We start from the raw sequence: 26,053 nt of genomic DNA on the forward strand, positions 1-26,053 counted from the left end.
GAGCCCAGTTCAGGGCAGAGTAAATGCCCCAGCATCTGCCGAGGATGGTCTGACTCTCATATAGGGAAGTGATGGCTCAGACTGACTTTGTGTCTTAGTCTGTTTGGGCTGCTATAACAAAATGCCATAAATGGGGTGGCTTATAAACAATGGAAATGTATTGCTCACAGTTCTGGAGGCTGGGAAGTCCAAGACCAAGGTACTGGTCTTGGTATCTGGTGAGGATTTGGTGTCTGGTGAGAACCTGTGCCCTCAACAGCCATCTTCTCACATTGCCCTCCCATGGTGGAAGGATCTCTCTCAGACCTCTCTTATTTTTTCATTTTTATTTTTTTCTAGATGGAGTCTCACTCTGTTGCCCAGTCTGGAGTGCAGTGGTGCGATCTCAGCTCATTGCAACCTCCTCCTCCTGGGTTCAAGTGACTCTCATGCCTCAGCCTCCTGAATAGCTAGGATTACAGGCTCACACTAGCATGCCTGGCTAATTTTTGTATTTTTGGTAGAGATGCGGTTTTGCCATGTTGGCCAGGCTGGTCTCGAACTCCTGGCCTCAAGTGATCTTCCTGCCTCAGCCTCCCAAAGTGCTGGGATTACGGGTGTGAACCACCGTGCCTGGCCTCAGATCTCTCTTATAAGGCACTGATCCTTTCATAAAGGTCCTCTCCCCATGACCTAATCACCTCCCAAAGCCGCTAGCTCCTAAAACCATGGGGGTCAGGGTTTCAACTGTGAATTTTGGAGGGACATAGACATTTAGACCACAGCATCCTAAGTATCCTAAGTCAGCTCTGTGGTTGTGTGTGCACCTGTGTAGTTGTGTACCTGCATGCATGTGTGTGTCCACGAGTGCATGAATATTTGTGTGTTTATGAGGGAACAGACACAGTAAGTGAGGGCTACTTGATTTCCCCCTCAATGTGGTGCTTCACATTGTTGCATTCGGGACTTGTGATGTAATCACTAGCCAGACATCAAACTTGGATGTCTACAGTGAAGCAGCCTGGGGGCTAGACATTAAGGAGTGATGGGGACTGGAGCCAAATGGAGGGCTTATGCTCTGTCTAAAGAACTTAGCCACTACCCAGCTCCAGCCAATTGCAGGCCCAACATAACACATCTCCCTTTCATAGTGTTCACTCAAAATCAAAGCCATTTGGGAAAGGCTGTTTGTTCCATTTGCTCGTGTATTCATATAAAGGCTCTGACAAGTCCTGCAGGAAAGTCACTGAATCTGGGGGAGGAGCATGTGACCCCGACCTGAGCCAATCAGAGCATTACATTTTCCATGCTAATGGTGATTGGTTCAAGGGTGGGCCCCCGGAGCCAAGCTGTCCAATCAGAGTAGCCCTCAGGACTTTAGCTGGAAATAGGGAGGCACCCCTAGCTATTCATTTCTGTAAGCCAATAAATGTCCCTTTCTGCACAAGCCTGGACCTCCTGTCATTTGAGATTGAAAGGATCCCGATGGATGGGGTACACACTTCGTACATGTCTGCTGAATTGAATTGATTTGCTTCGAGCTGCCTGGATTTGAGTCTTATCTCAGGTTGGCCCTCAGCAAAATGAGGGCAATCTTCTCTTTGGATCCACTTTTTATTTTTGCTCCCAGGAACCTGGGAGTTCATGCCGTTTGCCCTTACAAGAAGAGCAAAGTAAAACTCAATGCCATATTGCTAAGGAGTTGGGCGGCAATATTTTATGAAGATAGGGAGATTTTAAAAATCAGATTGGGTAAAAGTCTCTTTTGGAAGTGACTGGTGTAAATACTGGTTAGGGCTGGGGTAACCCAGAGACACCTCCAACATTTAAAATTCAAGCCTGTTAGGAAGACCGTTTCCTAATTTTCTTCTTTTTTCCTTTTTTTTTTTTTTGTGACGAGTCTCACTGTCACCCAGGCTGGAGTGCAGTGGCACGATCTCGGCTCACTGCAACCTCCACCTCCTGGGTTCAAGCAATTCTCCTGCCTCAGCCTCCCGAGTAGCTGAGATTACAAGAGCGCACCACCACGTCCAACTAATTTTTCTATTTTTGGTAGAGATGGGGTTTTACCCAGGTTGGCCAGGGTGGTTTTGAACTCCTAGCCTCAAAGTGATCCACCTGGCTTGGCCTCCCAAAGTGCTGGGATTACCGATGTTAGCCACCGCGTCCAGCAGTTTCCTAATTTTCCATCCATCTTAGGGGCTTGGAAAATTACTCTGAGTTGGAGCCTCCTGCCTGAGCTTCCTGGAGGCCCGGTAGAGAAAACATGCTGATGGTGAGGGGCATGGGGAGGTCCAGAGATGGGCAGCTGCTCACTTCAGGATGCCTGGTATGGGCACCCAAGGGTCTTCCCACTTGCCTGGTGGGGTGTTTTGTTCTCATGGGGACATAGTGATTGATTGGGGACCTCCATGTCCAGCTCCTCCAGGGCTTTCTGGGTCAGACTGGGCACCTTGTGTCCCATGGCAGGGGGATTTGGGAGATCCATTCTGGACCTGCACACCTATTTCCATTACTTTGTGTTTCTGGTTCATTTCAGAGTGAACGAATGAATGAGTATATCAGTTAGGGTTTGGTTCAGTTTGACAATTCAAGAAACACAAGATAAGAGACTTAAAATAGAAGTTTGTTTCTCTTTCACTTAAAAGTTTGGAATTAAGGCTGGGAGCAGTGGCTCATGCTTTTAATTCCAGCACTTTGGGAGGCCGAAGTGGGCAGGTCACTTGAGGTTAGGAGTTTGAGACCAGCCTGACCAACATGGTGAAACCCCATCTCTACTAAAAATACAAAAATTAGCTGAGTGTGGTGGCATGTGCCTGTAATCCCAGCTACTTGGGAAGCTGAGGCAGGAGAATCGCTTGAACCTGGAAGGCAGAGGCTGCAGTGAGCCGAGATTGTGCCACTGCACTCTAGCTTGGGTGCAAAGGGAGACTCAAACAAACAAACAAACAAAAAATAAACAAATAAAAGTTTGGAATTAAGCACTCCAAGGCTGGTGTTTTGTCCAATGGTGTCAGAGACTCAGACTCCTTTGCTCTGTTTGTGTGGCCGTGAATGGCTTCCACCCCCATGGTCACCTCATGGTCCCAAGTGGATGCTGGAGGACAGCCACTGTATGCTAATTCCAGGCAGCAGCAAGGAGGAAGAGATGAAGAGATGAAGAAGGGAAACTTCCTTCTCTTTAAGGACACTTAAAATAGTTGCTACACACTACTTCTGCTCATAGCTCATTGGTCAGAACTTAGTCATGTGCCATAACTAGCTGCAAAGGTGGCTGAAAAATGTCAGCCATGCAACTCAGCCAAAATCAGAGGCTCTGCTATAGAGGAAGATGAATAGAATGAGCTGGGCACAGTGGCTCATTCCTGTAATCCCAGTACTTTGTGAGGCCGAGATGGGCGGATTGCTTGAGGCCAGGAGTTTGAGACCAGCTTGGGCAACAGGGTGAAACCCCATCTCCACTAAAATTACAAGAATTAGTTGGACATGGTGGTGTCCTCCACCATTCTACTCAGGAGGCTGAGGCACGAGAGTCACTTGAACCCAGGAGGCGGAGGTTGCAGTGAGCCAAGATCGTGCTGTTGCACTCCAGCCTGGGCGACAGAGCAAGACTCCCTGAAAAAACAAACAAACAAACAAGAATACAATGGATGCTGAGGATGACAAGAAGTCTTTGCCATATGGAAAAAATGTGTAAGGGTATAGGTTAAGCTGCTATAACAAAAAGATCTAAAACTACAGTGTTATTTCAGGGCAGGAGGCAGCTCTGCTCCACAAGAAAATACAGGGAACCAGGCAGGTTCTTTCTATTCTGTTGCTTCACCGTATCTTGAAATATGGTTCTCATGTGCCTGGTCAAAATTGGCTCATAATTACCAAGGCTGCAGTAAGGGGAAAGAGAAAGTAGAGGGCAAGATGTTTCCTTTTAAGGGCGTTACCCGGATGTGACACATTTCCCTTCTGCTCATAGCCCATTGGTCAAGACTTAATCACCCAGCTGTAAGAAAGTATGGGTAATGTAGTCTCTAGCTGGGAGGACACTTACCCAGCTAAAGCTCAGCATTCAATTTCTAAAAAGAAGACTTGAGACTGGAGGGTAACTAGCAGTCTCTACTACAATGAAGAATGAAGGAGTGGAAGTGTGGATGAGGAGTTACTCCAGGTGAGCTAAAATCTCTCTGCTTTGGGAGAAGCTGCCTGAAGGACCAGCTCCAGACTGATCTCTGTTTGATTGGGTGGCCCTGGGAAGGGCCCTGTAGGCTTAGACCAGGTCATGTGGTTTGCATGAAAAGGCAACAAGTTTGGAGAAATTAAGAAGGTGAAGTCAACAAAGCTCAGTGATTGATTGGGAAGGGGGTGGGCCAAGGGTGGCCACCAAGTTTCTGGCTTGGGCAACCATCTGTGTAGATGTCTGAGACAGGGGATCCAAAAGGAGGGAGTAAAGGGGGTTGGGGAATGAACAGCCTAGGGATCCATGCAGTCATTTATTTAGCAAATATTTATTAAGCACCTACTCTGTGCCAGGCACTTTTCTAGGCATAGGGATACAGCAAAAGCCCTGTCTTCAGGAGGCTTACATTCTAACGGAAAGAGACAGACAATGGCAAAGCCCCAAATAAAAATACACTGTGTCAGACACTGATAGGGGGCTTGAGGAAAGATGAGACAGGATAAGGGGAGAGAGAATGGCAAGAAAGGGGTGGGGGGCTATTTATTGTGTTGGAATATTTTCAACAAATCCTAAGCATTACACTGTTTTACTCATCAAGTATATCAGTATGGATCTCTAACAGATAAGAAAAAAATTTTCCTGCCTGGGCAACATAGAGAGACCCCATCTCTACAAAAAAACACAACATTTTAGCCAGGTGTTGTGACTCATGCCTGTAGTCCTCAGCTACTTGGGAGGCTGGGGCGGGAGGATCACTTAAGCCCAGGAGTTCAAAGCTGCAGTGAGTTGTGATTGTGCTACTGTACTCCAGCCTGGGTGACAAAACAAGATCTTGTCTTAAAAAAGAAAGACAAGGTCGGGCGCGGTGGCTCACGCCTGTAATCCCAGCACTTTGGAAAGCCGAGGTAGGTAGATCACTTGAGGTCAAGAGTTTCAGACCAGCCTGACCAATATGGTGAAACCCTGTCTCTACTAAAAATACACAAATTAGCTGGGTGTGGTGGCACACACCTGTAATCCCAGCTACTTGGGAGGCTGAGGCAGGAGAATCGCTAAGACCTGGGAGGCTGAGGTTGTAGTGAGCTGAGATCGCATCACTGCACTCCAGCCTGGGCAACAAAAGCGAAACTCAATCTCAAAAAAAAAAAAAAAAAAAATAGAAAGGGGGCTTGGGGGGATGGGAGGGTGGAGAGAGAGAGGGAGAGAGAGAGAGAGAATTAGTTTGTTGCATCAGAATCTAAATAGTTTTCATACTGCATTTTGTTTTTGTTTTTTTAAAATAGAGACAAGGTCTTGATATATTGCCCAAACTGGTCTCTAACTCCTGGGCTCAAGTGATCTTGCCTCAGCCTCCCAAAGTGCTGGGATTACAGCCACAAGCCACCATGCCCAGCCTATGTTGCATTTGATTGCTCTATTTCTTATGTCTCTTAATCTGTTACAGTTAGCTGAGAGAGAGTGATCAAAGAAGGCCTCTTTGAAAAGGTGAAGTTCGAGCTGAGGCTGGAAGGAAATGAAGGAGGCCGTGCAGGGCACGCAGGGGAAACAGCACGTGCAAATGTCCTGAGGTGGGAATGTGCGAGGAGGCCAGGGTGGCTGCAGGGAAGAGGGTGAGGGGAGAATAGTAGAAGATAATAGAAGACAGACAGAGCACAGGGTGGGGGTGGGGGTCAACAAAAAGGATACTGGATCCTGAAAGGCCTTGCAAGACTTTGTTTTTTCCTGAGCATGAGGGAGGTCCTAGAAGAGTTCAGCATGAGACATCTCCCCTGCCTGCCTCCCTCAGCCTTGTTTTCAGCCTTGATTTCCATCTCCCGTCCTGGGCGTCCTTTGCCTCTGTAGTGGACATTACTGGTGCCCTCCACTCCTGGATTCAGATCCTTTAACCAGGTAGGTGCAATCATCCCCCAGCTGCTGGGACGTGTTGGCTGCTAACAGACTTCAGCTGCACCCTGTCCAGAGAACTGAACATGGGGGTCGCCTTGTCCACAGATGTGTGGGGTCACAGCTGCTTGAGGGTGGCCCACAGCCAGTGACTGGCTAATACAGGCATATATTAATAAAAAGCACACCCTGCCCCAGGCTGGGTGCAGTGGCCCACACCTCTAATCCCAGAACTTTGGGAGGCCGAGGCAGGGGGATCACCTGAGGTCAGGAGTTCAACACTGGCCAACATGGTAAAACCCCATCTCTACTAAAAATACAAAAAATTAGCCAGGCATGGTGGCAGGTGCCTGTAGTCCCAGCTACTTGAGAAATTGAGGCACAAGACTCACTTGAACCTGGGAGGTGGAGGTTGCAGTGAGCTGAGATTGTGCCACTGCACTCCAGCCTGGGTGACAGAGGAAGACTAGAAGAAGAAAAGAAGAAGAAGAAGAAGAGGAAGAGGAAGAGGAAGAAGGAGGAGAAGGAGAAGGAGAAGAAAAGAAGAAGAAGAAGAAGAAGAAGAAGAAGAAGAAGAAGAAGAAGAAGAAGAAGAAGAAGAAGAAGAAGAAGAAGAAGAAGAAAAAGAAAGAAGAAGAAGAAGAAGAAGAAGAAGAAGAAATAATAAAAGCAGATCCCTTCATTTCAAAGTGGGGCAACCCTGTGGGTACCATTCAGGGTCCAGACTCCACCTGAAATTGCGTCTGAGCCTGGCTTCTCCCCCATCGCTCTATTCTGCCTCTCTCATTCTTTCTACTGGGAGCCCCCACTTAGTAAACCACCTGCCCAGAATCCCCATCTCAGCCTCTGCTTGTAGAAAACCCAGTGTAAATGAACACTCTCCACCTTACCCCTGTCCCATTGGCCTCTCTCTTCCCTGGTGTTTGTGCCTTTTAAACTCCACCAAAAATGTCACGGGCAGGTTTCTTGCTTGGCTTCTAAACTCCCTGATAAATTCCGCTGGCTGGGCAACCCCAGGAGAGGTTTTCCAGAGCAAGAAACCCCATAAATCACCCCGCTGCCACTCCGGCGTGGGCAATATCTTATGTAAAAAGGTGTTTCCTGGGAGCGCCACAGGCAGGAGAATCCTATTACAAGCTGCCCCATTAATTATAAAAAGTCAAGTCGACCCTTTCCTGCGATTTTTTATCTTAAGTCCGAAAACTGATTACCTTCACCAATCCTTCCCCTTCCAAAAAGATCTAAAAAATAAAATAAATGTTTGAAGGACAAATACCAAAGTTTCTCCTTTTAGGGTAGAGCCAGCAGAGAGAGAGGCGAATGAGAAAATACCTTTTTTATTTTCTTTTAAGGTAAAAGTGCATGGGGACTTAGCCTGTGTGTGGCATATTTCTTTGACTACCTCAGCTCTTGGAAGTGGGTTCTATAAACTGGCCCATATTACAGATGAGGAAAACTGAGTTTAACCTGAAATTACATGGTTGGCCCATTCTTCTGAGATGATGAGGCAGGCAGAAAATAGGCCAGCCAGGTATATAAAAATCTGAGTTCAAATCCCACCTCTGCTCCCTACTAGCTAGGACCCTGAGCGGGTGCATTCACCTCTCTGAGCCTCAGTTTCCTTTTCTGCATAATGGGGAATGAAAGCATCCCTCAAAGGCTTCCAGGGAGAAGCTGTGCCATTGTGTACACAAAAGACACCAACAGGCTCGTCCCTCATCTGAGGGAACCAGCAGCCTCCCCCCAGCCTCCCTGCTGCTAGTCTTGAGGCTGGTACCCCCAATTTAATTGCCACCAGAAGCCAGAAGTCAGGTGTGAGCCACCACGCCTGGCCTTTTCTTCATTTGTTTTGTTTTGTTTTGAGACGGAATCTCTCTCTGTCACCCAGGCTAGAGTACAGTGGCATGATCTCAGCTTGCTGCAACCTCTGCCTTCTGAGTTCAAGTGATTCTCCTGTCTCAGCCTCCCAAGTAGCTGGGATTACCTGCGTGCACCGCCACGCCCAGCTAATTTCTGTATTTTTGGTAGAGATGGGGTTTCATCATGTTGGCCAGGCTGGTCTTGAACTCCTGACCTCAAGTGGTCCGCCCACCTCAGCCTCCCAAAGTGTTGGGATTATAGGTGTGAGCCACTGTGCCTGGCCTTTCTTCATATTTTAATAACGTGAAACATAACATAAAATTAACCATTTAAAAATAAACAATTCAGAGACATTTAGTGCATTCACAAGGCTGTGCAGCCAACTCTTCTGTCTAGTTCCAGAATATTTCATCACATGGAAAGGAAACCCTGTGTCACTTTAGCAGCCAATCCCTATTCCCCTCCCCCTACCCCCCGGCAACCACCAATCCACTTTCTATGGTTTTACCTATTCTGGATATTTCCTATAAATGGAATCCTATAAGGTGTAATTTTCTTGTGACTGACTTCTTTAAATTACTGTAAAATTTTCAAAGTTCATCCATGTTGTATGTATCTGCATTTCATTCCTTTTTATGGCTGGATCACATTCCATTGTGTAGATAGACCACATTTTGTTTATCTTTAATTAGTTAATTAATTAATTATTATTGAGACAGAGTTTTGCTCTGTTGCCCAGACTGGATTGCAGTGGCGCAATCATGGCTCACTGCAGCAGCCTCAACCTCCCAGGCTCAAGGAATCCTCCTATCTCAGCCTTCCGAGTGGCTGGGACCACAGGCGCGAGCCACCATACCCAGTGAATCCTGTGTGTGTGTGTGTTTTTATAGAGATGGGTTTTTGCCATGTTGCCCAGGCTGGTCTCAATCTCCTGAACTCAAGCAATCCTCCCGCCTTGGCATCTCAAAGTGCTGGGGTTACAGGCATGAGCCATCATGCCCGGCTCACATTTTGTTTATCTATTCATCTCCTGATGATGCATTTATTTTTATTTTTATTTTTTATTTTTTTTAAGACAAGGTCTCAGTCTCATGCAGGCTGGAGTGCAGTGGTACAGCCACAGTCATTGCAACTTCAACCTCCTGGGCTCCAGTGATGCTCCCGCCTCAGCATCCTGAGTAGCTGGGACTACCACCATACTTGGCTAACTTTTAAATTATAAATTTTTGATTTTTTTTGCAGAGATGGGGTCTCAGTATATTGCCCAGGCTGGTCTCAACTCTTGGGCTCAAGCGATCCTCCCACCCAAGCCTCCCCAAGTGCTGAGATTACGGGCATGAGCCACTATGCCCAGCCACATTTCTATTTTAAAAGATGTCAGATTATTCTCCACTAGGCCTTGACCTCTTACTATATGTCAGACCCAGTCTTTTTTTTTTTTTTTTTTTTTTTTTGAGATGGAGTCTTGCTCTGTCACCCAGGCTGGAGCGCAGTGGTGCGATTTCAGCTCATTGCAACCTCTACCTCCTGGGTTCAAGCGATCCTGCCACCTAAGCCTCCTGAGTAGCTGGGATTACAGGCACACACCACCACACTTGGCTAATGTTTTCTGTGTTTTTAATAGAGATGGGGTTTTACCACGTTGGCCAGGCTGGTGTTGAACTTCCGATCTCAAGTGATCCACCCGCCTTGGCCTCCCGAAGTGCTGGGATTGTAGGTGTGATCCACTGCACCCAACTCCCAGTCTTATCTTCACAGGCCCTATAATTTTCCATTAGGCAGCATGGGTAATCTTGAAGTATATTCTGAAAAGTAATAAACTGCGTGTTTGTCCAATAGGCTGTGAAGTTAGTCTTTGTTTTAAAAAATGTTTTAAGCACTTCCTCAAAGAAGAAAATGGAATAGATAATAATGACAGCATCCAATGAATGACCATTGTCATGATTACTATATTATTAATATTATTTCATTTTTGTGTTTATTACTCAATGGTCGGCTCTCTAACAGGCACTGTGTTTAGACTATGACACATATGGTCTTATTTAACCCTTACGATGAAACTTGAAGTTAGACGTTTTTGTGTCGTTTTTATAGGGCCTTGCAAAGCTGCGGCTCAGAGATGTTGTGGACCTAATGTGAGGTCACACGGTCCCTGGTCTGAAGTTGCTCCCAGCAGTGGGATGGAGACACAAACACAATGCGGGTTGAGGTGTTACAATGGAGGAAGACATGGACAGGAATGCTGCAGGTGACCAGGAGGGCATCACTAGCTCAGCCAGCTACTTCCTCTACACTTACTCAGCTAGACCACAGAGTTGGGGATCTCAGCTGTTTCTGAACAAAGAAAATTTACACCATAAGGTTTTCCTGCAGTGAAAAAGGGATCATGGAGAATCTGGGTGTGATTTCCAAGCCAATGCTCCAAAAATGGAGTGTGCACACAGGTCCCCTAGGAGCTTTGCAACCTGTGGTGTGCAGTTCTGGAGTGGGGCCTGAAACGCTGCGTTTCTAACCAGCTCCCAGGTGATGCCACTGCTGGTCCGTGGACCACACTTTGAGTAGCAAGAGGCTAGTAGATATGAATCCTGATCCCAACTCCTCTGTAAACTCTTTGTGGGACTTTAGGCTACGCTCTTGCCCTCCTTGAGCCTCAATTTCATTCCCTGGTCAGTTCTCTGAAGAATAAATAAATACCAGCTGTGGTGTCACTTCCTGTGTGCTTGTCAGAAAGCCATGAGCACCTGCTGGGGTGAGACATTTCCTCCCCAAGCTCCCAGGAACCCATCAGCAGGTGCTGGGGTGCAGGGGCAGGTGAGGATGGTTCTGAGCTCTGGCACAAAATTCAGAAAGAGGAAGCCAGAGGTGGTGCTGGCCTGGAGAAGCGGCTGGAGAGGTTTCCGTTCATCACAGAAATGGCCCATTTGCAATGATCGGTTACCCAGGTGTTAATAACGCTAATGGCATAGGAAGGGTAAACTTGGTCACTTGGCTGAACAGAAGAAATATGCAGAGAGGTGCTTGAGTTTCCATAAATCAGCCGTGTGCAGCGCTACGAGGGAGGCAGGACTTAAAATTCCGATCAGGAGATGGGTATTCTCGTAATCCAAGCTGGAGAGGTAATTTATTCTGTTTATATCTTTTTACTGCACGACAAGGCTTGGGAGCAGGCGCCCTCCACAGCCATTCTGCATTTTAAATATTAGTCTTAAGCACAGTGGGTCAGCCCTCGTGCTCTGCGGGGTGTATATCTCGGGGCAGGAGGACAGGGACAGGGACAGGAGGAGAGCATGCATGACGGGGGTTGGAGTACGTGTGGTTTAAGTGTCCAGTGTTGGCCAGAATTATAGCCTAGGGGCAGCAAGGGGACAGGCAAGGTCCCCCTTTTCCCAGTGCTGGAGGGCACTGGCAGGAGAGCCTGGCTTGCCTCTTTACCTGTATATGCCCTGGGATGTTTTTTTCCTCTCAGAAATCTTTTATTTTTAAGAGATAATAAATACAGGTGATGAAGACAGAAGGAGATGAGCAGATACATTAATGGAGGAGGAAAGGGAGGAGGGCGAACATGGAGAAACCAGACGTCCTTATGTCTTCTGACCTTGGCAATGTTCACGATGCCCTCTGCTCTTCTGGCTAGCTTTGTTTAACCCGGGAGGGGGTTTTAAGCAAAAGCCAGTGAGGTTATTCATTAAGCCTTTCTTAAAGAATCCCTTTTTATAGCAGCTGAATTTTATTCATTCATTCATTCATTCATTCATTCATTCATGTAGTTACTAGAATCTGCACTGGGCTCTGTCCTGGGTCCAGGGACAATGTGGGCTCTTGCAGCAAGAGTTCTCAATTCAGAACCTGGCTCTGCCACTCCCTAGCTGTGTGACTTTGGTCAGCTCACTTCACCTCTTGGGGCTCGGTCTCTCCATCTGCAAAGTGGGAAGAACAATGCTAATCTCGAAGGGACATTGTGAGGATGGGATGAGACGCTGGCCAATGGGTTTGGAGACAGGTGGCATCACGTTGAGCAGTGGTCCTGCATGTCTGGGAGGTGCCAGAATCTCTTGGGGAGCTAAATGTGAAGCATCTTGGGCCCCACCCCAGAGGACAATTCAAGCCATAAGTGGTGGGACCTGGGGCTACAATTCGTAGCAAGCGTTGTCCTCGGATCATTCTTTGAGAAAATGGTTGTGGATGCTGCAAGACAAACGTCCCTTCCCAACTGCTCCCCTTCCCCACCCAGCCTTTCTCAGGAACTGCCTCCTTAATGATGTGCCACCTAGTATCATGGCTGTCCACCTGCAGGGGCACTGTGCCAGGCCTCGGGTGGGAGAATGTCTCCTCCCAGAGCCCCTGGGCCCCGTAAGCGCTTGGGGAGTTAAAATGAGCTCACGGGAGTGGGAGTGAATTTGGTGTGAATCAGGCCCTCTCTCTCCTCTTGTCACCCTCCATGGAAGCTGGTGTGTGTGTGTGTGTGTGTGTGTGTGTGAGAGAGAGAGAGAGAGAGATGGAAATGGGGATGTAACCCGGGCCCTAGATTTCCTGAACCTTGGCAACAGGCTAAGTCACTTCTCTTCCATCCTCACCACACCCTGTGGAGGAAATGATGTTGAGACCCCATTTCACAGGTGACCACACTGAGGCCCAGAAAGGGGACATAGTGACCAGAAAGGTGACATAGTGAGCAACCTCCAGTTCCTCAGCCAGGTAGTGTCCTGGATCCCAGAGCCCCTGCTCTGTTCTGCCTCCATCCCATTCTCAGGTGACCTAGGCTGCCAACCCTCTTCACTCATGAATACTCAGAGGAAGGAACGATGGGGAGTGTGGCCACGAGTACTCATCATGCAGAAATCATGGCACCCCTCCTGGAACCTGGCTTCTGGAGCCACCCTCGGAGATCTTGATGGGGCCACCCCAGGGTTATTTAAGTCTCCTGACATAAAGGGGGACCTCTTCCTCTCCCAGTTCTCCCAGACTGAAGCTGTGAGTATTTAAGGGGCAGGTATATATCCTGTGTACATGTGTGTTAGCATGTGTGCAAGGACATCGTGTGTGGGTTTTTGTGTGTCCACAGGGGTTAGACATATTGTAGGTGTGTGCATTTGTGTACACAAGCCTGTGGGTGTCTGTTAATGTACGTGTGTGCATATGTATGTAGATGTGTGTACCTACCATTGTGCCCTTGTCTGTATTTGTATGTGTCTCTGTGTGCATGCACAGCTGTGTGTCCATGTGGCTGCTTTGTGTGTGTGTGTGTGTATCCATATGCCTGTGAACATGCATCTGTATATGCTTGTGTTTTTGTTCATGTACATGTATTTGCATGTGTAAGTGTTCATTTTGTGGGCCCGTATGTATCTGTCTGGTGTGTGTGTGTGTGTGCATGTGTGTGCCTGTACTTGGAGAAAGGGGCAGAGGGCTTGGTTCTGCTGTGGTTTCTCATCCTGTAGCCTCACTCTGCTGCCTTCACTGAAGGACACCTCTGGGTCTAAGTGTCCTATCTGGGTAGGGGCTGGGGGGTCCCTGGACACCATGGAGCATGAGCAGTAGGTGACTTGGCACACCTATGGGGGCTCTTCCTCCCACAGATTTAATCTCCCTTTTCCCTCCTCCTAACCTTTCTCCCTTCTCTTCCTCTTCCTCTCTTCCTTATTCCTTCCTTTTCTCCTGCCTCCCTCCTCTCCTCTTCCTCTCTTTCACCCCTCCTCCCCTCCCCTCTCTCCCCAACCTCTATCTCCCTCTCACAACCCTGTTTGAGGAAGGGGTGAGTCCTCTCCTCCCACTAGCTTCGCTTCCCCCATATCGCTCTGGTGCAAGTCCTAAGTGAGCCCTTCTGTAAAGTTCACACATGCCCAGAAAGCATTCAGGGACCCGCCAGAGATGAGGTCCACCTTGCAAATTCTCTGTTGGCCTCTAGAATCTGTTACAGTTAGGGCACCGTAGAGAAGTAGAAACACAACCCAATACATGGGTTTGAATCTCAGCTTTGCCACTTCCCAGCTGTGTGACCTTGGGCCAGTCCTTCAACCTCTCTGAGTACCCTGAGGGGCCAATAATACCTACCCTGATACACGTCCAAGGATTCAGCTGCAAGGATATTCTGATGTGGTTTAAAGTGGTGAAATATTGGAAACAAACCCAAATATCCAACAACAGAATTGGTTAAAAATAAAACAAAAACCATAAAAGGATGGCTGAGCCATTGAAGAGAACTTTAAGCGGTGACTACACAGAATGACATAGCTCTGTCTATGAAGATCAGTTTATACATCTGAAAGCTATTGCTGAGTGAACCAGAGCAGATGACCATGTATTGAGTGTAGGGTATGATCTCTAGTTTCAAAATAAAAAAAAAAAAATAAAAAACCCCCAAAAAAACAAGAAGAGAAAAAAAAGTCTGAAAGAAAATGCGTCAACTAGATTTCCACAGTGCTTGAGATTCTGGGTGGTGACATTTTCTTCCTTTTGTTTATCTGAGATTTCTAAATTTTCCACAAGCAAGTAGCATTGGTCTGATAAAGACAAATGTGCTGTAAGGAAAGAAAAGAAAAAGGCGAGCCACCTTCATGATTCTTGTGAGGAACACATAAAGAAGAAGGGCAGAAGAGTGGGGCTCTGAGCATGCGCCTGTCCCATGGTGGTCTGTTCCCCACCTTCCCCTGCTGCAGCTACAATGGGCCTGCTTCCCTTACCCCAAGCTTGGGTGAAAATTGATCCCAATGCAGGACACTCTTCTATTTATTTTTACCTCCCTCTCCTGCTTTTGTTTTCTTTTTCTTTTCTTTTCTTTTCTTCCTTCCTTCCTTTCTTTTTTTTTTTTTTTTTTTTTTTTTTTTTTTTTTTTTTTGAGACAGAGTCTTGCTCTGTCATCCAGGCTGGAGTGCAGTGATGCTGTACCAGCTTACTGCAACCTCCGCCTCCCGGGTTCAGGCAATTCTCCTGCCTCAGCCTCCCAAGTATCTGAGATTACAGGCACCTGCCACCACACCTGGCTAATTTTTGTATTTTTAGTAGAGACAGCGTTTCACCATGTTGACCAGGCTGGTCTTGAACTCCTGATCTCAGGTGATTCACCGATCTCAGCTTCCCAAAGTGCTGGGATTACAGACGTTTGAGTTGGAAGGGAATGTAGGAAGCACTCTCTCCAACCCCTGCTTTTGCAAGTAGGGAAACTGAGTCAAAGAAGGAGAGTGACTTGTTTTAGGTAGTGGCCTCAGGCCTCCTAAATCTCACTGGACACTCTTTCCCTCATGCCTTTACCTAAAGACAATCATGCACTGCATAAGATTTGCAGCGCAGAACAGCCTTACTTTGGGGAGGAGGGGCACTTCAGTCCTAACATAACCTTGCAGATAACCAGCATCAGCTTACCAGCCTGCTCTTTTTTTTGGCCACCAGAAATTACACGGGGGAATAGTTAGGCGTGAAGCTGTAATTCTTTTGATGTGCTGGCAACAAACAAATCACACATTCATTCATTCATCAAACATTCTGAAGACCTACTATATGCTGGGCAGAACTGTGTTAGAGCAGGGTATTACATAAAGCATGGGGAGATACGGTGCCTGGCACGTAGTAGCTGTCAAAAGAGGGCAGCCACTTTCATGAACCTGGGAGTCACTAGAAGAGCTCCCCCTTTGGGTGAGCAGAGGTTTTTGCATCCATCAAGGGTTTAATGTCAGAGAGGAGAACCAGGGAAAGGAATGGTTTCATTCGCTCTGAGTCATTATCAAGGTAGGGACAAAAAAAGAAAACCACACAGCGCCGAGGGAAAAAAGATTTTTTTTTTTTTATTAATCTTTCTTTTTAAAAAAAGTTGATTTTTTTGTTTTTTTGGTTTTTTTTTTGTTTGTTTTTTTTTAGGTAAACCTCTTTCTGCTTCCCCTCCCTCACTCTGCCCTACCTCCTCTTAAAAATATAAAAATGTCCAACCCCGGATAACTAGAGTACAATAAATAAACAGTAAACACAAAAACATACTTTATTTGTTTCTTCTTTATACAAAATAAGGAAACTAGAAGCGTTCAACTTCCAAAAAAGTATAATATTGTACATCCTGACGGCCCAGCCTCCAGGCCCCGGGCAGGGAGGGTGGTCTGTGGGTCTGAGCCCAGCAACCCTGGCGCCCCACCCAGAGGGAGAGCAGGATGTGCACGTGTTTGAGTCCGGCCTGCACCCTCGGGATCAACATAAACGTCAAAGTAAGGAAGAGCGGGAGCTGGACCCGGCTGGCCACGTCCTGACCCACAGCCCCCTTCCTAGAGAAGCTGACCTCGAGCCTCAAGATTGGCCACCAGGGAGCGCCACCGTGCAGGTGGCTCGGTCTCCCTCCCAGTGGCTCCCGGTTCACGCGAGTTCCTCGCTCGCTCTCCGTCTTCTCCCTCTGGCTGACGCTCTCTCCATCTCTCTCTTCCTCATCTTGCCCCCTTTCCTCTCCCTCTCTTTCAATCTCTCTCCTCCTTTTCTGCTCATCTTTTTTTTTTTTTTTTTTTAAAGACGGGGAAAGCACAGCGAGAAATAAGATTACAAAATGCCACTCGGATTGCAGAGAGAGGGAAAAACACCGTCTCCGCCCCTTGGCCTCACCTTCTGTCAGTCCAAAGAGGTGGCGGTGGCTGGGTGGGTGGGTAGGGGCCCAGGGAAAGTCTAGAGCGTGCTCGAAATCTCTTGACCCTCCGGAGTATTGACTTTGGTCCCAAGAAATTGCTCGCGGTTGCTGGGAGAGTGCTGGCGGTGGGCTGAGGCTCCTGGAGAGCCCGCGGGGTGGAGATGGGGGTCTGCCCCCCCTCGGCGCCCAGCCGAGGAGCAGCTGCCAGTTGAGTGCGGACCCGAGAGAGAACCCCCGAGGGACACCCACGTCTCCCACCGCGTCGGCGTCCGCGTCGGGCGTTTTGGTTTCAGGAGGCTGCTTCGGGGCGGGGCCCTGGGGGCCGAGCGCGGGGGGCGGCCCGGCGGCCTTACCACACAGCGGCCTCGTTGAGCTCGGGGTTGGGATGCGACAGGGGTCCGCTGTAGCCGCTGGTGCCGCTCATTGGGAAGGGCGGGCTGGGCCCGCCGCTGAACACCTCGCCGGGCATGGGGTGCAGCGCGCCCGGCAGGCCCGGCTCTGGGCTCGGTGTGTCCGGGTGAGAGATCATGTCGGTGAACCTGGGGTTGTCTGTGGCGTGCGGGCCGGCGAGCGTCGGCTCCAGCGCGCCCAGCGGCGTCGAGCCGGGGCCAGAGGCCGCCAGGAAGCTGGAGTCGGCCGGGGACTGAGCCTGCGAAGGCGGGCCGTGCGCGAAGAAGTCGTAGTTGCTTCCCGGCGCGTAGTAGTCGCCTTGGTAGTCTGCGGAGGGGGAGCGGGAAGGAGACAGGGCGCGGTGAGAGAAGGCGAAGTAGGCGGGGGACCCGGGACCGGGGGAGGAGACCCGGGCGGGCGAGAGAGGGGAGCGCGCGACACCGACCCGAGGTTAGAGAGACCCGCGGAGGCTGGCGCCCCTCGAGACGGTGGACGTCGCAGACCCACGGGGAGGGTTGGGGAGAGAGACAATGAGAGATCTCGAAAGGGCAAGAGACTCAGACTGCCAGAGACTACACACAGAGACGGGAGAGATTCCGAGACCGTGGGGGGACACACGCGGCAAAAATTCGGAGACTTCAAAGTCACAGGTTCCCTGACACCTAGAGATGGAGAGAGACAGAGGCGGCCAGAGACGCAGAGACAGACGATGATTCCTGAGTATCTTAGGGTCGGTGAGAGACACAGAGATGCGGGACAGCGAGAGACAGACGGAGAGATCCGCAGAGGGGCAGAGAGAAAGGCAGAAAAGAGACCCAGAGCCGCGGAGTCCGCGGCTGTCTCAGCCGGAGATGTCTCAGCCCGAAAGCCCGAGACATCGGAGGGTCGCGGAGGAGTCGAGGAGACGCAGAGAGAGGAGAGACGGCCGCGGTTAGAGACACGCGTGGAAACCCCCGGGGGCAGCAGCGAGGGAGTCAGGAGTGAGCCTGAAGATGGAGAGAAGTCGATGAGCCCAGAGAACGCAAGACGGTGGATCAGAGATGAGTTCCAGGAACCTCCGGAGAAGCGGAGGCTGACAGGCCCGGGGAGAGGAACCCGGCAGGGACCAACCAGCGGACAGAGCAGAGCGCGAAATGGTTGAGACCGGGAAGCGACCGGGCCGGAGGAAACTGCATCCGGGCCGCGGCCGGAGCGACTGGTGGGTTGGGCCGGACGGGGCGGCCTTGGCGCCCTAAACTTGGTCCCTGCGCCCCACCAACCCAGTCCAAGTCCTTCGCCTCGCCAAGTACGGCCCCCGCGTCGATCCCGGTGAGATCATTTGTACCGGCGTCGCCTAGCCCGAGACAGAGAAAACTGAGCTCCAGCGACTTGGGAGAGGGGGAGGAGGACACGAAGATTCTCTGGGTCATGCCCAGAGCTCCGCGGGCGCCTTAGGGTAGAAGCTCGGTCCTCCAGCCTTGTCCCGGGTTGGTTTTGCCAGCACCCCCAAGTTCTGAAGCATCTGAGGACATTGAGACCTTCTGAGAAGCTGGTGATAGCTATGGGCTCTCTCGAGGAAAATGCAAGGATGAGAATTTTGCCCACAAATTCAGGAGGTGCAGGGACTCCGGATTACAAACCCACTCTGCCTCAACAAATCTGCATCAACTCTCTGATCTCCCCACGTAGCCCCTTTTCCAGAACCTTCGGGATATCCTGCCTTCCCTCACCAGGTGGGGCCCTGAAGGACTGACGTGGGGGACCTCACGAAACGACCACTTTTTGTACCAGGCACCCGCTTTGTACGGCGGGAAAACCAGCGCTTCCAGAAGCCTGAGTCTCTTCTGCGAATCCACTCCCCCTACTGAGTCCTGGGATCTCATTCAAGGGGCGAGTTCCTATTGCCCCCTGCCACCCTCTTCCCTCTCCAAACCCTGAAATCTGTCCAAATAGGGGGTGTCTGGAGGCGTGGCTTGGAGGCAGTTTAAGCAACAGCTAAAACGGTTGCCAATTACTTTTTAAAACCATTAATTTAATTCTCCCCGAAAGTGAAGGGGAAGATGGGGAGCGGCGAATTTGGAGCCCCAAAGGGACAGGGATGGGAGACGGCCGCGGCCCGCAGCGAGCCGGAAAACCAGCGAAGGCCGCGGCCCCGGCGCCGTGCGCGCCGCCTCCGCCCATATGGCGGCCGGGCCGGAGGTAATTGGAACAAACGCCGTCTGAAAAGGGCACAAAAGCCGCAGCTGGGGCTTTGTCCGTGCTCCCACGGGGAGCCGCCGGCCCCGCCGCCCGGCCCCTTTCTCGCCCGCTGCCGGTCGCCACCGCCGGGATCTCCCAGCGCGGATTAGGCGGGGCGGCCTCGCTGGGGGCTGGAGAGTCTTCCCCACCATTCCGGGGAATGAGGGGCCCCCCGTATCCAGCTCCCCACCCCATCCAGCGCGCAGGGAGAGGAGGCGGTGGGATAGGTCGGGGCGGGGGCGAACTGGTCCTCGGGGAAACCTTGGTTAATTACCCAGGCGGGGGAGAAATTCCGGTCCGGTACCGCCCCCACTACCTCGCTGCTCCGGGCCCAGATTTTGTAGGGAAAGAGGCAAATTTAGGTGGAGAGAGTCGGTGAGTGGAGACTGCGGAAGACACGCCCACCATCCGGGCTGTCCAGGGTTGGGGGGCTGTCCAGGGTTGGGGGTCTGTCCAGGGTCGGGGGGCTGTCCAGGGTTGGGGGTCTGTCCAGGGTTGGGGGTCTGTCCAGGGTTGGGGGGCTGTCCAGGGTTGGGGGGCTGTCCAGGGTTGGGCGGCTGGTGCGCTCCAGCCTGAGCCCTGCCACTGCGTGGGGTCTCTGCTCTGAAAAAAAGCACAGCCTGGCATTTTGCCCACAATTTCTAGGGGCCCCGGTCGAGTCTCAAGATCTAATCCCCCCTCAGGCTTCCGGATGTGCTGAGGTTAGTGATGGGGTTATCTTCCCTTCCCTTCTGCGTCCACCTGGGTGCCTAGCTCCTGCCTTCCCAACACTGCCACTGAACCCACTTTCTAAGAGAAATTGCCTCTTCCTAACCTGCACTGCAACTCAGAAGTGCAGATGCCTCTCAGACATAGGCAGTCCTGGGGTCTCTCCAAATTCAGAAGCTTCAGAATAGAAGAGGAGAGGTGCTTTCTTGAGCCCTCAGCCCCGGGAAGAACAGGACGGTGAGCTTGGTGAGCTCAAGCAATGCGGCTCAGGGTAAGGAGCTGAAAAAATCCGGTAGGGGGAGTTGGGATGGTTCACCAATCCAGTGTGAGGGAAGTGAGAGGAGGAAAACTGAGGTGACCAGGGGGACAGCTCACCCCAGGCCCAAGCCTGGTACCACCATCTGAAGTCCTTTGTAAACTGGGGCTCCTCGCTCTCTGCAGCCCCAAAGATGGTGGAAATCTGGGGTTGGCCCAACACTTGTGCCCCGAGTCTGTAGGAACCCCAGGGGTCTTGGGGCTGGAGGGTGGACTACAGTCCTGCCCAGAGCAACTGCCGGCATTTGGGCTAACACTGCCAGATGCTGTGCGCACACACCCCGCCACACGGAACAGGAGTTGCTGCCTTCGATGCTAGTGAGCAGGCGGCTTGGAATGAATCCAGACCCCCATCCCCTCCCCTCACACTACCCTCCAGCGCTCGGAATCCACCTCATGCCAAGTACACCAGAAACAGGGCGGCAGGAAGGCTGTGTGTCTGTCTGTGGGGGCGGCATGCATGTGGATTTGCCAGTACCGGCCTCGGTGTGACTGGTGGGAGTGTGCGCGTCTGCGGGGTTGTGTCTCCGTGAGTGTACCTGTGTGTGAGAGCGTGGAATTTACCTGTACGTGATCGTGTGATCGTGTCTAGATGTGTGTCCCTGGAGTCTCTGAACACAAGTATGAGTGCACCTTGTGCCCTGCGTGGGTGAGTGTGTCACTGTATCTCGTGTGTGCTTCTGTGTGCATCACTGTATGGGTGAGACCATGTATCTGATTTTGTGTCCAGGCGATGTGGGTGAGTGTACATGTGTCTGTGATTGTGTGTCCAGCGAGTGGGCGATGTCCTGGAGCGGCGGAAAGCGTGCTGGCCGGGACCCTTCGCCCTCAGCTCCCGGAATAGCGCAGGTGCGGAGCAGCGAATCCCGGGGCGCCCCTTACCTCCGTAGTAGGTGTACGGGGTGGATCCCAACATCTCAGACTCGTCCAAGCGGCCGCCCAGCGGACGCATGCGCCGCGGACTCCGGAAGAAGGCGTGCCTCCGGGCGCCCAGGGCGCTCAGCTGTTTCATCCGGCGTTCTTTGGACCGTCGGTTCTGAAACCACACCTGGGACAGAGGAGGGGGCTGTGAGTTCAGGATCCGGAGTGTCCTCTCCTCCCCTCTCCTCCCCTTTCCTCCCTTCCCTGACTGGGCTGCCCCTGCTGGGTCCTTGCGCCTCTTCCGCACCAGGACTCCCCCGAGGCGGGGCCGGGCCGGATTAGGCCGGGAGGGGTGGAGAGGGGCTTCGGTGAACCAGCCAAGAGTGAAGGATTTCGCGGACCCGTGGGGCGACTCATAAAGACTTGGGCTTCCTGGTCCTTGGCTAGCCCGCGGCCTGACGGCTCTATAAATGCCTCCCTCCCAGCACGGCTCTCGCCTCGGCCACTCGGCTCGGCTCCGGAGCCAGCCTCTGGCCGTTTGTCTGCCCGCGCTTCGGCGCAGGGAGGGAGGGGGCATCTCCTGTTTCTCTGCTCGAAAGGTGGGAGGTAAAGAGGGATCCTGGACCCCAGAGAGGCTTACAACCTTCCATGAGCAAGGCGGGGGACGGAATTCAGAGAGGTAAAGTGACCCGCCCCCAAATCGCAACACCAGGAGGACTAGATGGAATCTTTCGGTTCACAGTCCCCGACCACGGGCGAGTGCCCCACTCGGGCGCACGGTCTGCTCCCACACCAGAACCAGGCGCGCTCGTAGTCAACGAAGCTTGGTGGGAGACTCCTCCGAGGCTCCCGGCTCCCAGGCCAGAGGGGCTAAGTTGCTGTGCCCGCCCCGGGCCGCACCTGGATGACGCGCATGTTGAGGCCGGTCTCCTGCGCCAGCTGCTCGCGGATGTGGCGCGTGGGCTTGGGCGTGGCGGCGAAGGCAGCCTTGAGCGTCTCCAGCTGCTTGGCCTTGATGGTGGTGCGGGGGCCGCGCCGCTTGGTGCCCGAGTTCTGCTCCTCATTCTCGTTGTTGGCGGTCTCCTTGTCCGACGAGGTCGAGTTGTCCGTCTCTTTGGGGTCGTCCTGCAGTGCGTCCTGGAGGTCTGGGGACAAACTGCGGTCCGTACAGGATGACACTGCGGGCGGACGGATCGGGAAGGGGACAGCGGCGTCAGCGACGGCCAGACGCCTCTTCAATCCAGTGGCGGGTTCCCGCCGGCCCAGGCTATGGCCTGCCCAGGCTACGGCCGGCCCCGCTGGATTCCCTCCCAAACCTGCGACAGCCCCTCCCCCAGGGACCCGGTGCCCGCCCACTCTCTCCAGGCGGGGCTGGGCCTTTGGAGGGGCGCTTCTTAAGCCCTCTCCGCGCGTCTCAGCTAGTACCTGGGTAAGGGTAGGGGGAGGCGTACCCTCCGGAGAACTCCCACTTTCAAGGAGAGGGGACAAGGAGGGCACAGATTCCCTTGGGGCTTGGATCTTCCTCTCCCTTCCCTCCTCTCTCCAGACCTCAATTAATGTCCTTCCAGTGCATCTAGAAATTAGCTGGAGCTCAAATGACACATAAGGGGGAACTGTGCGCTTCCAAATTAGGGGAGGAGGGCAACTTGGAAAAGTCTCCTGAATTGGAGGAGGGTGAGGAAGAGCTGGCAGATCTCAGATCCCCTGTAAAACCTGCTCCAAAACCACTTCTCTTCTCTATCCTCTAACCCCCTTGCCTTGCCCTAGAACTGCCTGGGGCTGATGAGCTCCAAGCTCAGCACAGACAGCACACCGGGGGCCAAGTAGGGAGTGCCAGGCTGGGCACGGTGGGAGGGTGCTAAGGCCTAAGGCTAGTGAGGGTCCCAGGCTTCCTACCTGAGTTGAGGCTGCCCTCCTTGAGGCTGGATGAGCTCAGGTAGTCATCTTTGCACACGAACTTGTTCTCGTCGATGACGTAGAGCTCCTCGCCGGTGGACAGCTGCTTGTTACACACCATGCAGGTGAAACAGTTGAGGTGAAAGACTTTGCTCCGGGCCTTGCGCACCAGGTCGCTGGGCGAGATGCCTTGCGCGCAGCCGGCGCATTTGGTGCCAAAGCGCCTGTGGACACAATGTGCCCGTCACTGTGGGGTGGGACCATATCCAGCCCTCCCCAGGCCCTGACCTCTTCCCACCCGACCTGGCTTCTGTGAAGTCCCCATTTCCATATCTGTTAAACGGAACCCCAATCCTGAGCGCTCTGGCCAGAGCGGGAGAAGTGGGACAAATGTCCTGAGCTGTTTTTGGGACTGGGACTGCCATGCCTCCATTGGGGCTTTTCAGACTCTCCTGAGCTGGGAAGGGGTGAGCAGCGGGTGCAGCCGTCAGCCAAGAAGAGAGCCCAGAGCACCCCAAGATGTCCTCCCCCAAACCCAACCCCTTCCAGGCCTGTCTGAGCTACTCCAGGCAAACTCAGAGTCCATGAATGATTTGAAGCCAGGCGGGGAGGGTTTGGGCCACTTGGTGGCTTTGCCTCCTGGATCCTTTCTAGTCTGCTGGTGCCTAGCTAGGGCCAATCTGCCTGGCTGGCTGAGCCTAGCCATGAGGTGGGGAGCCCTTCTCCTAGGCTGGAAGGAGGAAGCAGAAAGGAGGGAACCTTCCACTGATTTCCAGTACCAATGGAGAGGCTTTCCAATCCACCGCTCTGGGACCCGCTGGAGCTAATCAGGAGCTGGGCCTCATAGTGAGGGACCCTAGAGAGCAGGGATGAGTTTCAGTCCCCCTAAACCTCTGGCCTGGCAGGCCGCAGGGTAGTGTGAATAGAGGGCAATCATAGACCCCGCAAGGCCAGGACAGGAATTTCTCAAATCCCCACTTTCCCGCGTTCTTGATCTCATTCCTTTTCTTTCTTCTTTGAGCTCAGGAAGAAAGCCAGCCTCCCCCGAAATGGGAGATGGGTGAGGCTCAGGTTGGGGGTGGGGTGGGGGGAGGACCCAGGACTCTGGGACCCCACATCTCCTCATACCCATGTCTCTAAACAGGGCGAATTTGGGTGACATTGATGTAGTGAGGGCATTAGAAGCCATAAGTCACTTTTGGCCTTATCCGGCAGCGTAATTGGCCATATGCACCTTATCAAAAATCATTAGGCGTTTTGCAAGCACTGCTACATTAGGGGCATCGGGCCTCCGGGTCCAGGGAGTTTACACGTGTAAAGGAGCGGCTGACATTTTCTCCTATTCAAATTCCCAGTGCGGAGTCGCTGGGGCCGGCAGGCTGCCTTTCTCTATGGCGTGATTCACGCCCCCCTTTCTCAGCGCGGGGAATTCCTGTTCACAAAGCCGGCTCTGGGTGCCCAGAGGAAACAGGCAGGGCTCAGCTGCCCCAAACTCCACTGGCTTCCAGGCTGGGGAAACTGAGGCCCAGAGAGGTGATCTGCCCTGGCCAGCCAGAGGGCCCACAGGGGTGGGGGGGCTGGGGAGGTGCCACAGCCCAGTCTAGACCCCAGAAGTCCTGATTCTCAGCCTCGATTTCGTTTCTGCTTTTCAACATGGGAGGAAATGTTTAAGGGGTTGGGAGGTGGTGGGGGGAGGTTCTCTCCTCCCATCGCCAGGGGAGACCTTCCTCGCTGGGCCCCCTCTGGAGCTGAGAAGTTTCTGTTTGGAATTGCGGCCGATGGGCTCACACATTCTGCCTGGAGCGAGAAGCCTCCAGGCGTCTCTAACTCAGGCAAAAATCCTTCCTCTCTCTCGGGACGGGGCTTGAAGCTTCTGTCTTGGGGTTGCAGCTGCTCGGAAGGGGCGGAGAGGAGTGGATAGCAAGTTTGTCAGGGCTTCCTCCCTCTGCCCCGCCAGCGCTCTGAGCCGGCCTGGAGCCAACGTGAGGCAGCGAAGCAGCGTCCTTCTTCCTCTGCCTTGGCTCGGGACCTTTCCTGGACCAAGGACAGGAGGAGAGCAAAGTGCTGCCCGCTCCCCATCTAAGCTTGTGATCCGGGGAGGCTGGGATGGGTATGGGGGTCTCCCCTTCCCCAGCGCCCCAGTGGAGCGCGCGCAGGCTGGGCGCACGCAGGGTGGGCGCGCAGGCAGCAGCGCGGCGCGGCCTCTTACCTGAAAAAGTCATTTTTGCAGTAGAGCTTGCCCTCGCGCGAGAAGCACTTCTCCGAGAGGTTGGTTTTGCACTCGCAGCACTGAACACATTTGATGTGCCACGCGCGGTCCAGCACGTTCAGCAGAAAGCGGTCGAGGATGGGCCGCTCGCAACCGGCACAGTGCACCATCATAGCCCCGCGCCCCGGCGGCTTCGGCCGCCTTGCCCTCCCTTTGGGCCCCTGGCCCTCGGGCCTGCCGGGCCCTCCGCTGCCCTTCGCCTCTTGTCTCAGTAGCTGCAGGGCGAGTCTGGTCCGGACCAAGACTCAGCCGGTCAAGTCCTTGGGCAATCGCTGGCCTGGCGCTGGGCTGCCCGGAGTGGGGTGGTGGTGGCGGGGGTGGCGTTCACACCCTCATGCCACGGGCCGCATTCCCCGGCGCCTGTTCCGGGCTTCACCAGGTATCTCGGGTGGCAGCTGGCCTCGGCGCTGCGGAGCGGCTTTCCCCGGTGGCGGAGGCGCCGGCACTTTCCCCCACTTTCAAGCGGTCCGGATCCTCATCTTTGTCTGGTCGTCGCGTAATTCGCGCATCCTTATTCAGATTTGGTGACGTGGCGCTGCACGTAGGGGGCCCAGCGGCCAATGGGCGCACCGTGGCCATGGCAACCTCTTAAATTTATAGCATATCTAAATTGGCTACAGCGTTGCGGTCCGGACAGAGCAAAAAAAACAAGGCATCAGTATTGTTGAGTATTAGCTTGTACCTGGTTCGGAGGCTAAGTAAGTATTTACCTTCCAGTTTGGGGCTGACGGGGCGGGGGCAGCGCGATACGAAAACTGCGTCTCTCTTCCTCTCTCTTTCTCCTCACAAATATTTGGGGATCACGGGTTCCAAGGCCTAGTCCGGGAGGTACCTCTGCCCCCTTCGCCATCCCTGGAACTTGCAGAAGTTGCCCCACGCCCCACACCTCCCTCCCCTTCTCCAGCCC

General features: G+C 52.6%; 1 protein-coding gene across 1 annotated transcript; it reads right to left on the minus strand.

The window, feature by feature from the left end:
- Window positions 1-15,647: 15,647 nt before the first annotated feature.
- LHX5 (LIM homeobox 5) lies at window positions 15,648-25,683 on the minus strand. The gene is made up of 5 exons (XM_055238123.2): window positions 25,087-25,683; window positions 22,878-23,101; window positions 21,882-22,159; window positions 21,003-21,168; window positions 15,648-17,207 (listed from the first exon to the last, which is right to left on the minus strand). The coding sequence occupies exons 1-5, from the start codon at window positions 25,257-25,259 to the stop codon at window positions 16,840-16,842; spliced, it is 1,209 nt and encodes a 402-aa protein (XP_055094098.1). The 5' UTR covers window positions 25,260-25,683; the 3' UTR covers window positions 15,648-16,839.
- Between the last annotated feature and the right edge of the window lie 370 nt (window positions 25,684-26,053).

The sequence above is a fragment of the Symphalangus syndactylus genome, chromosome 13 (genome assembly GCF_028878055.3).
Source record: "Symphalangus syndactylus isolate Jambi chromosome 13, NHGRI_mSymSyn1-v2.1_pri, whole genome shotgun sequence".
In the NCBI taxonomy this organism is placed as follows: domain Eukaryota; kingdom Metazoa; phylum Chordata; class Mammalia; order Primates; family Hylobatidae; genus Symphalangus; species Symphalangus syndactylus.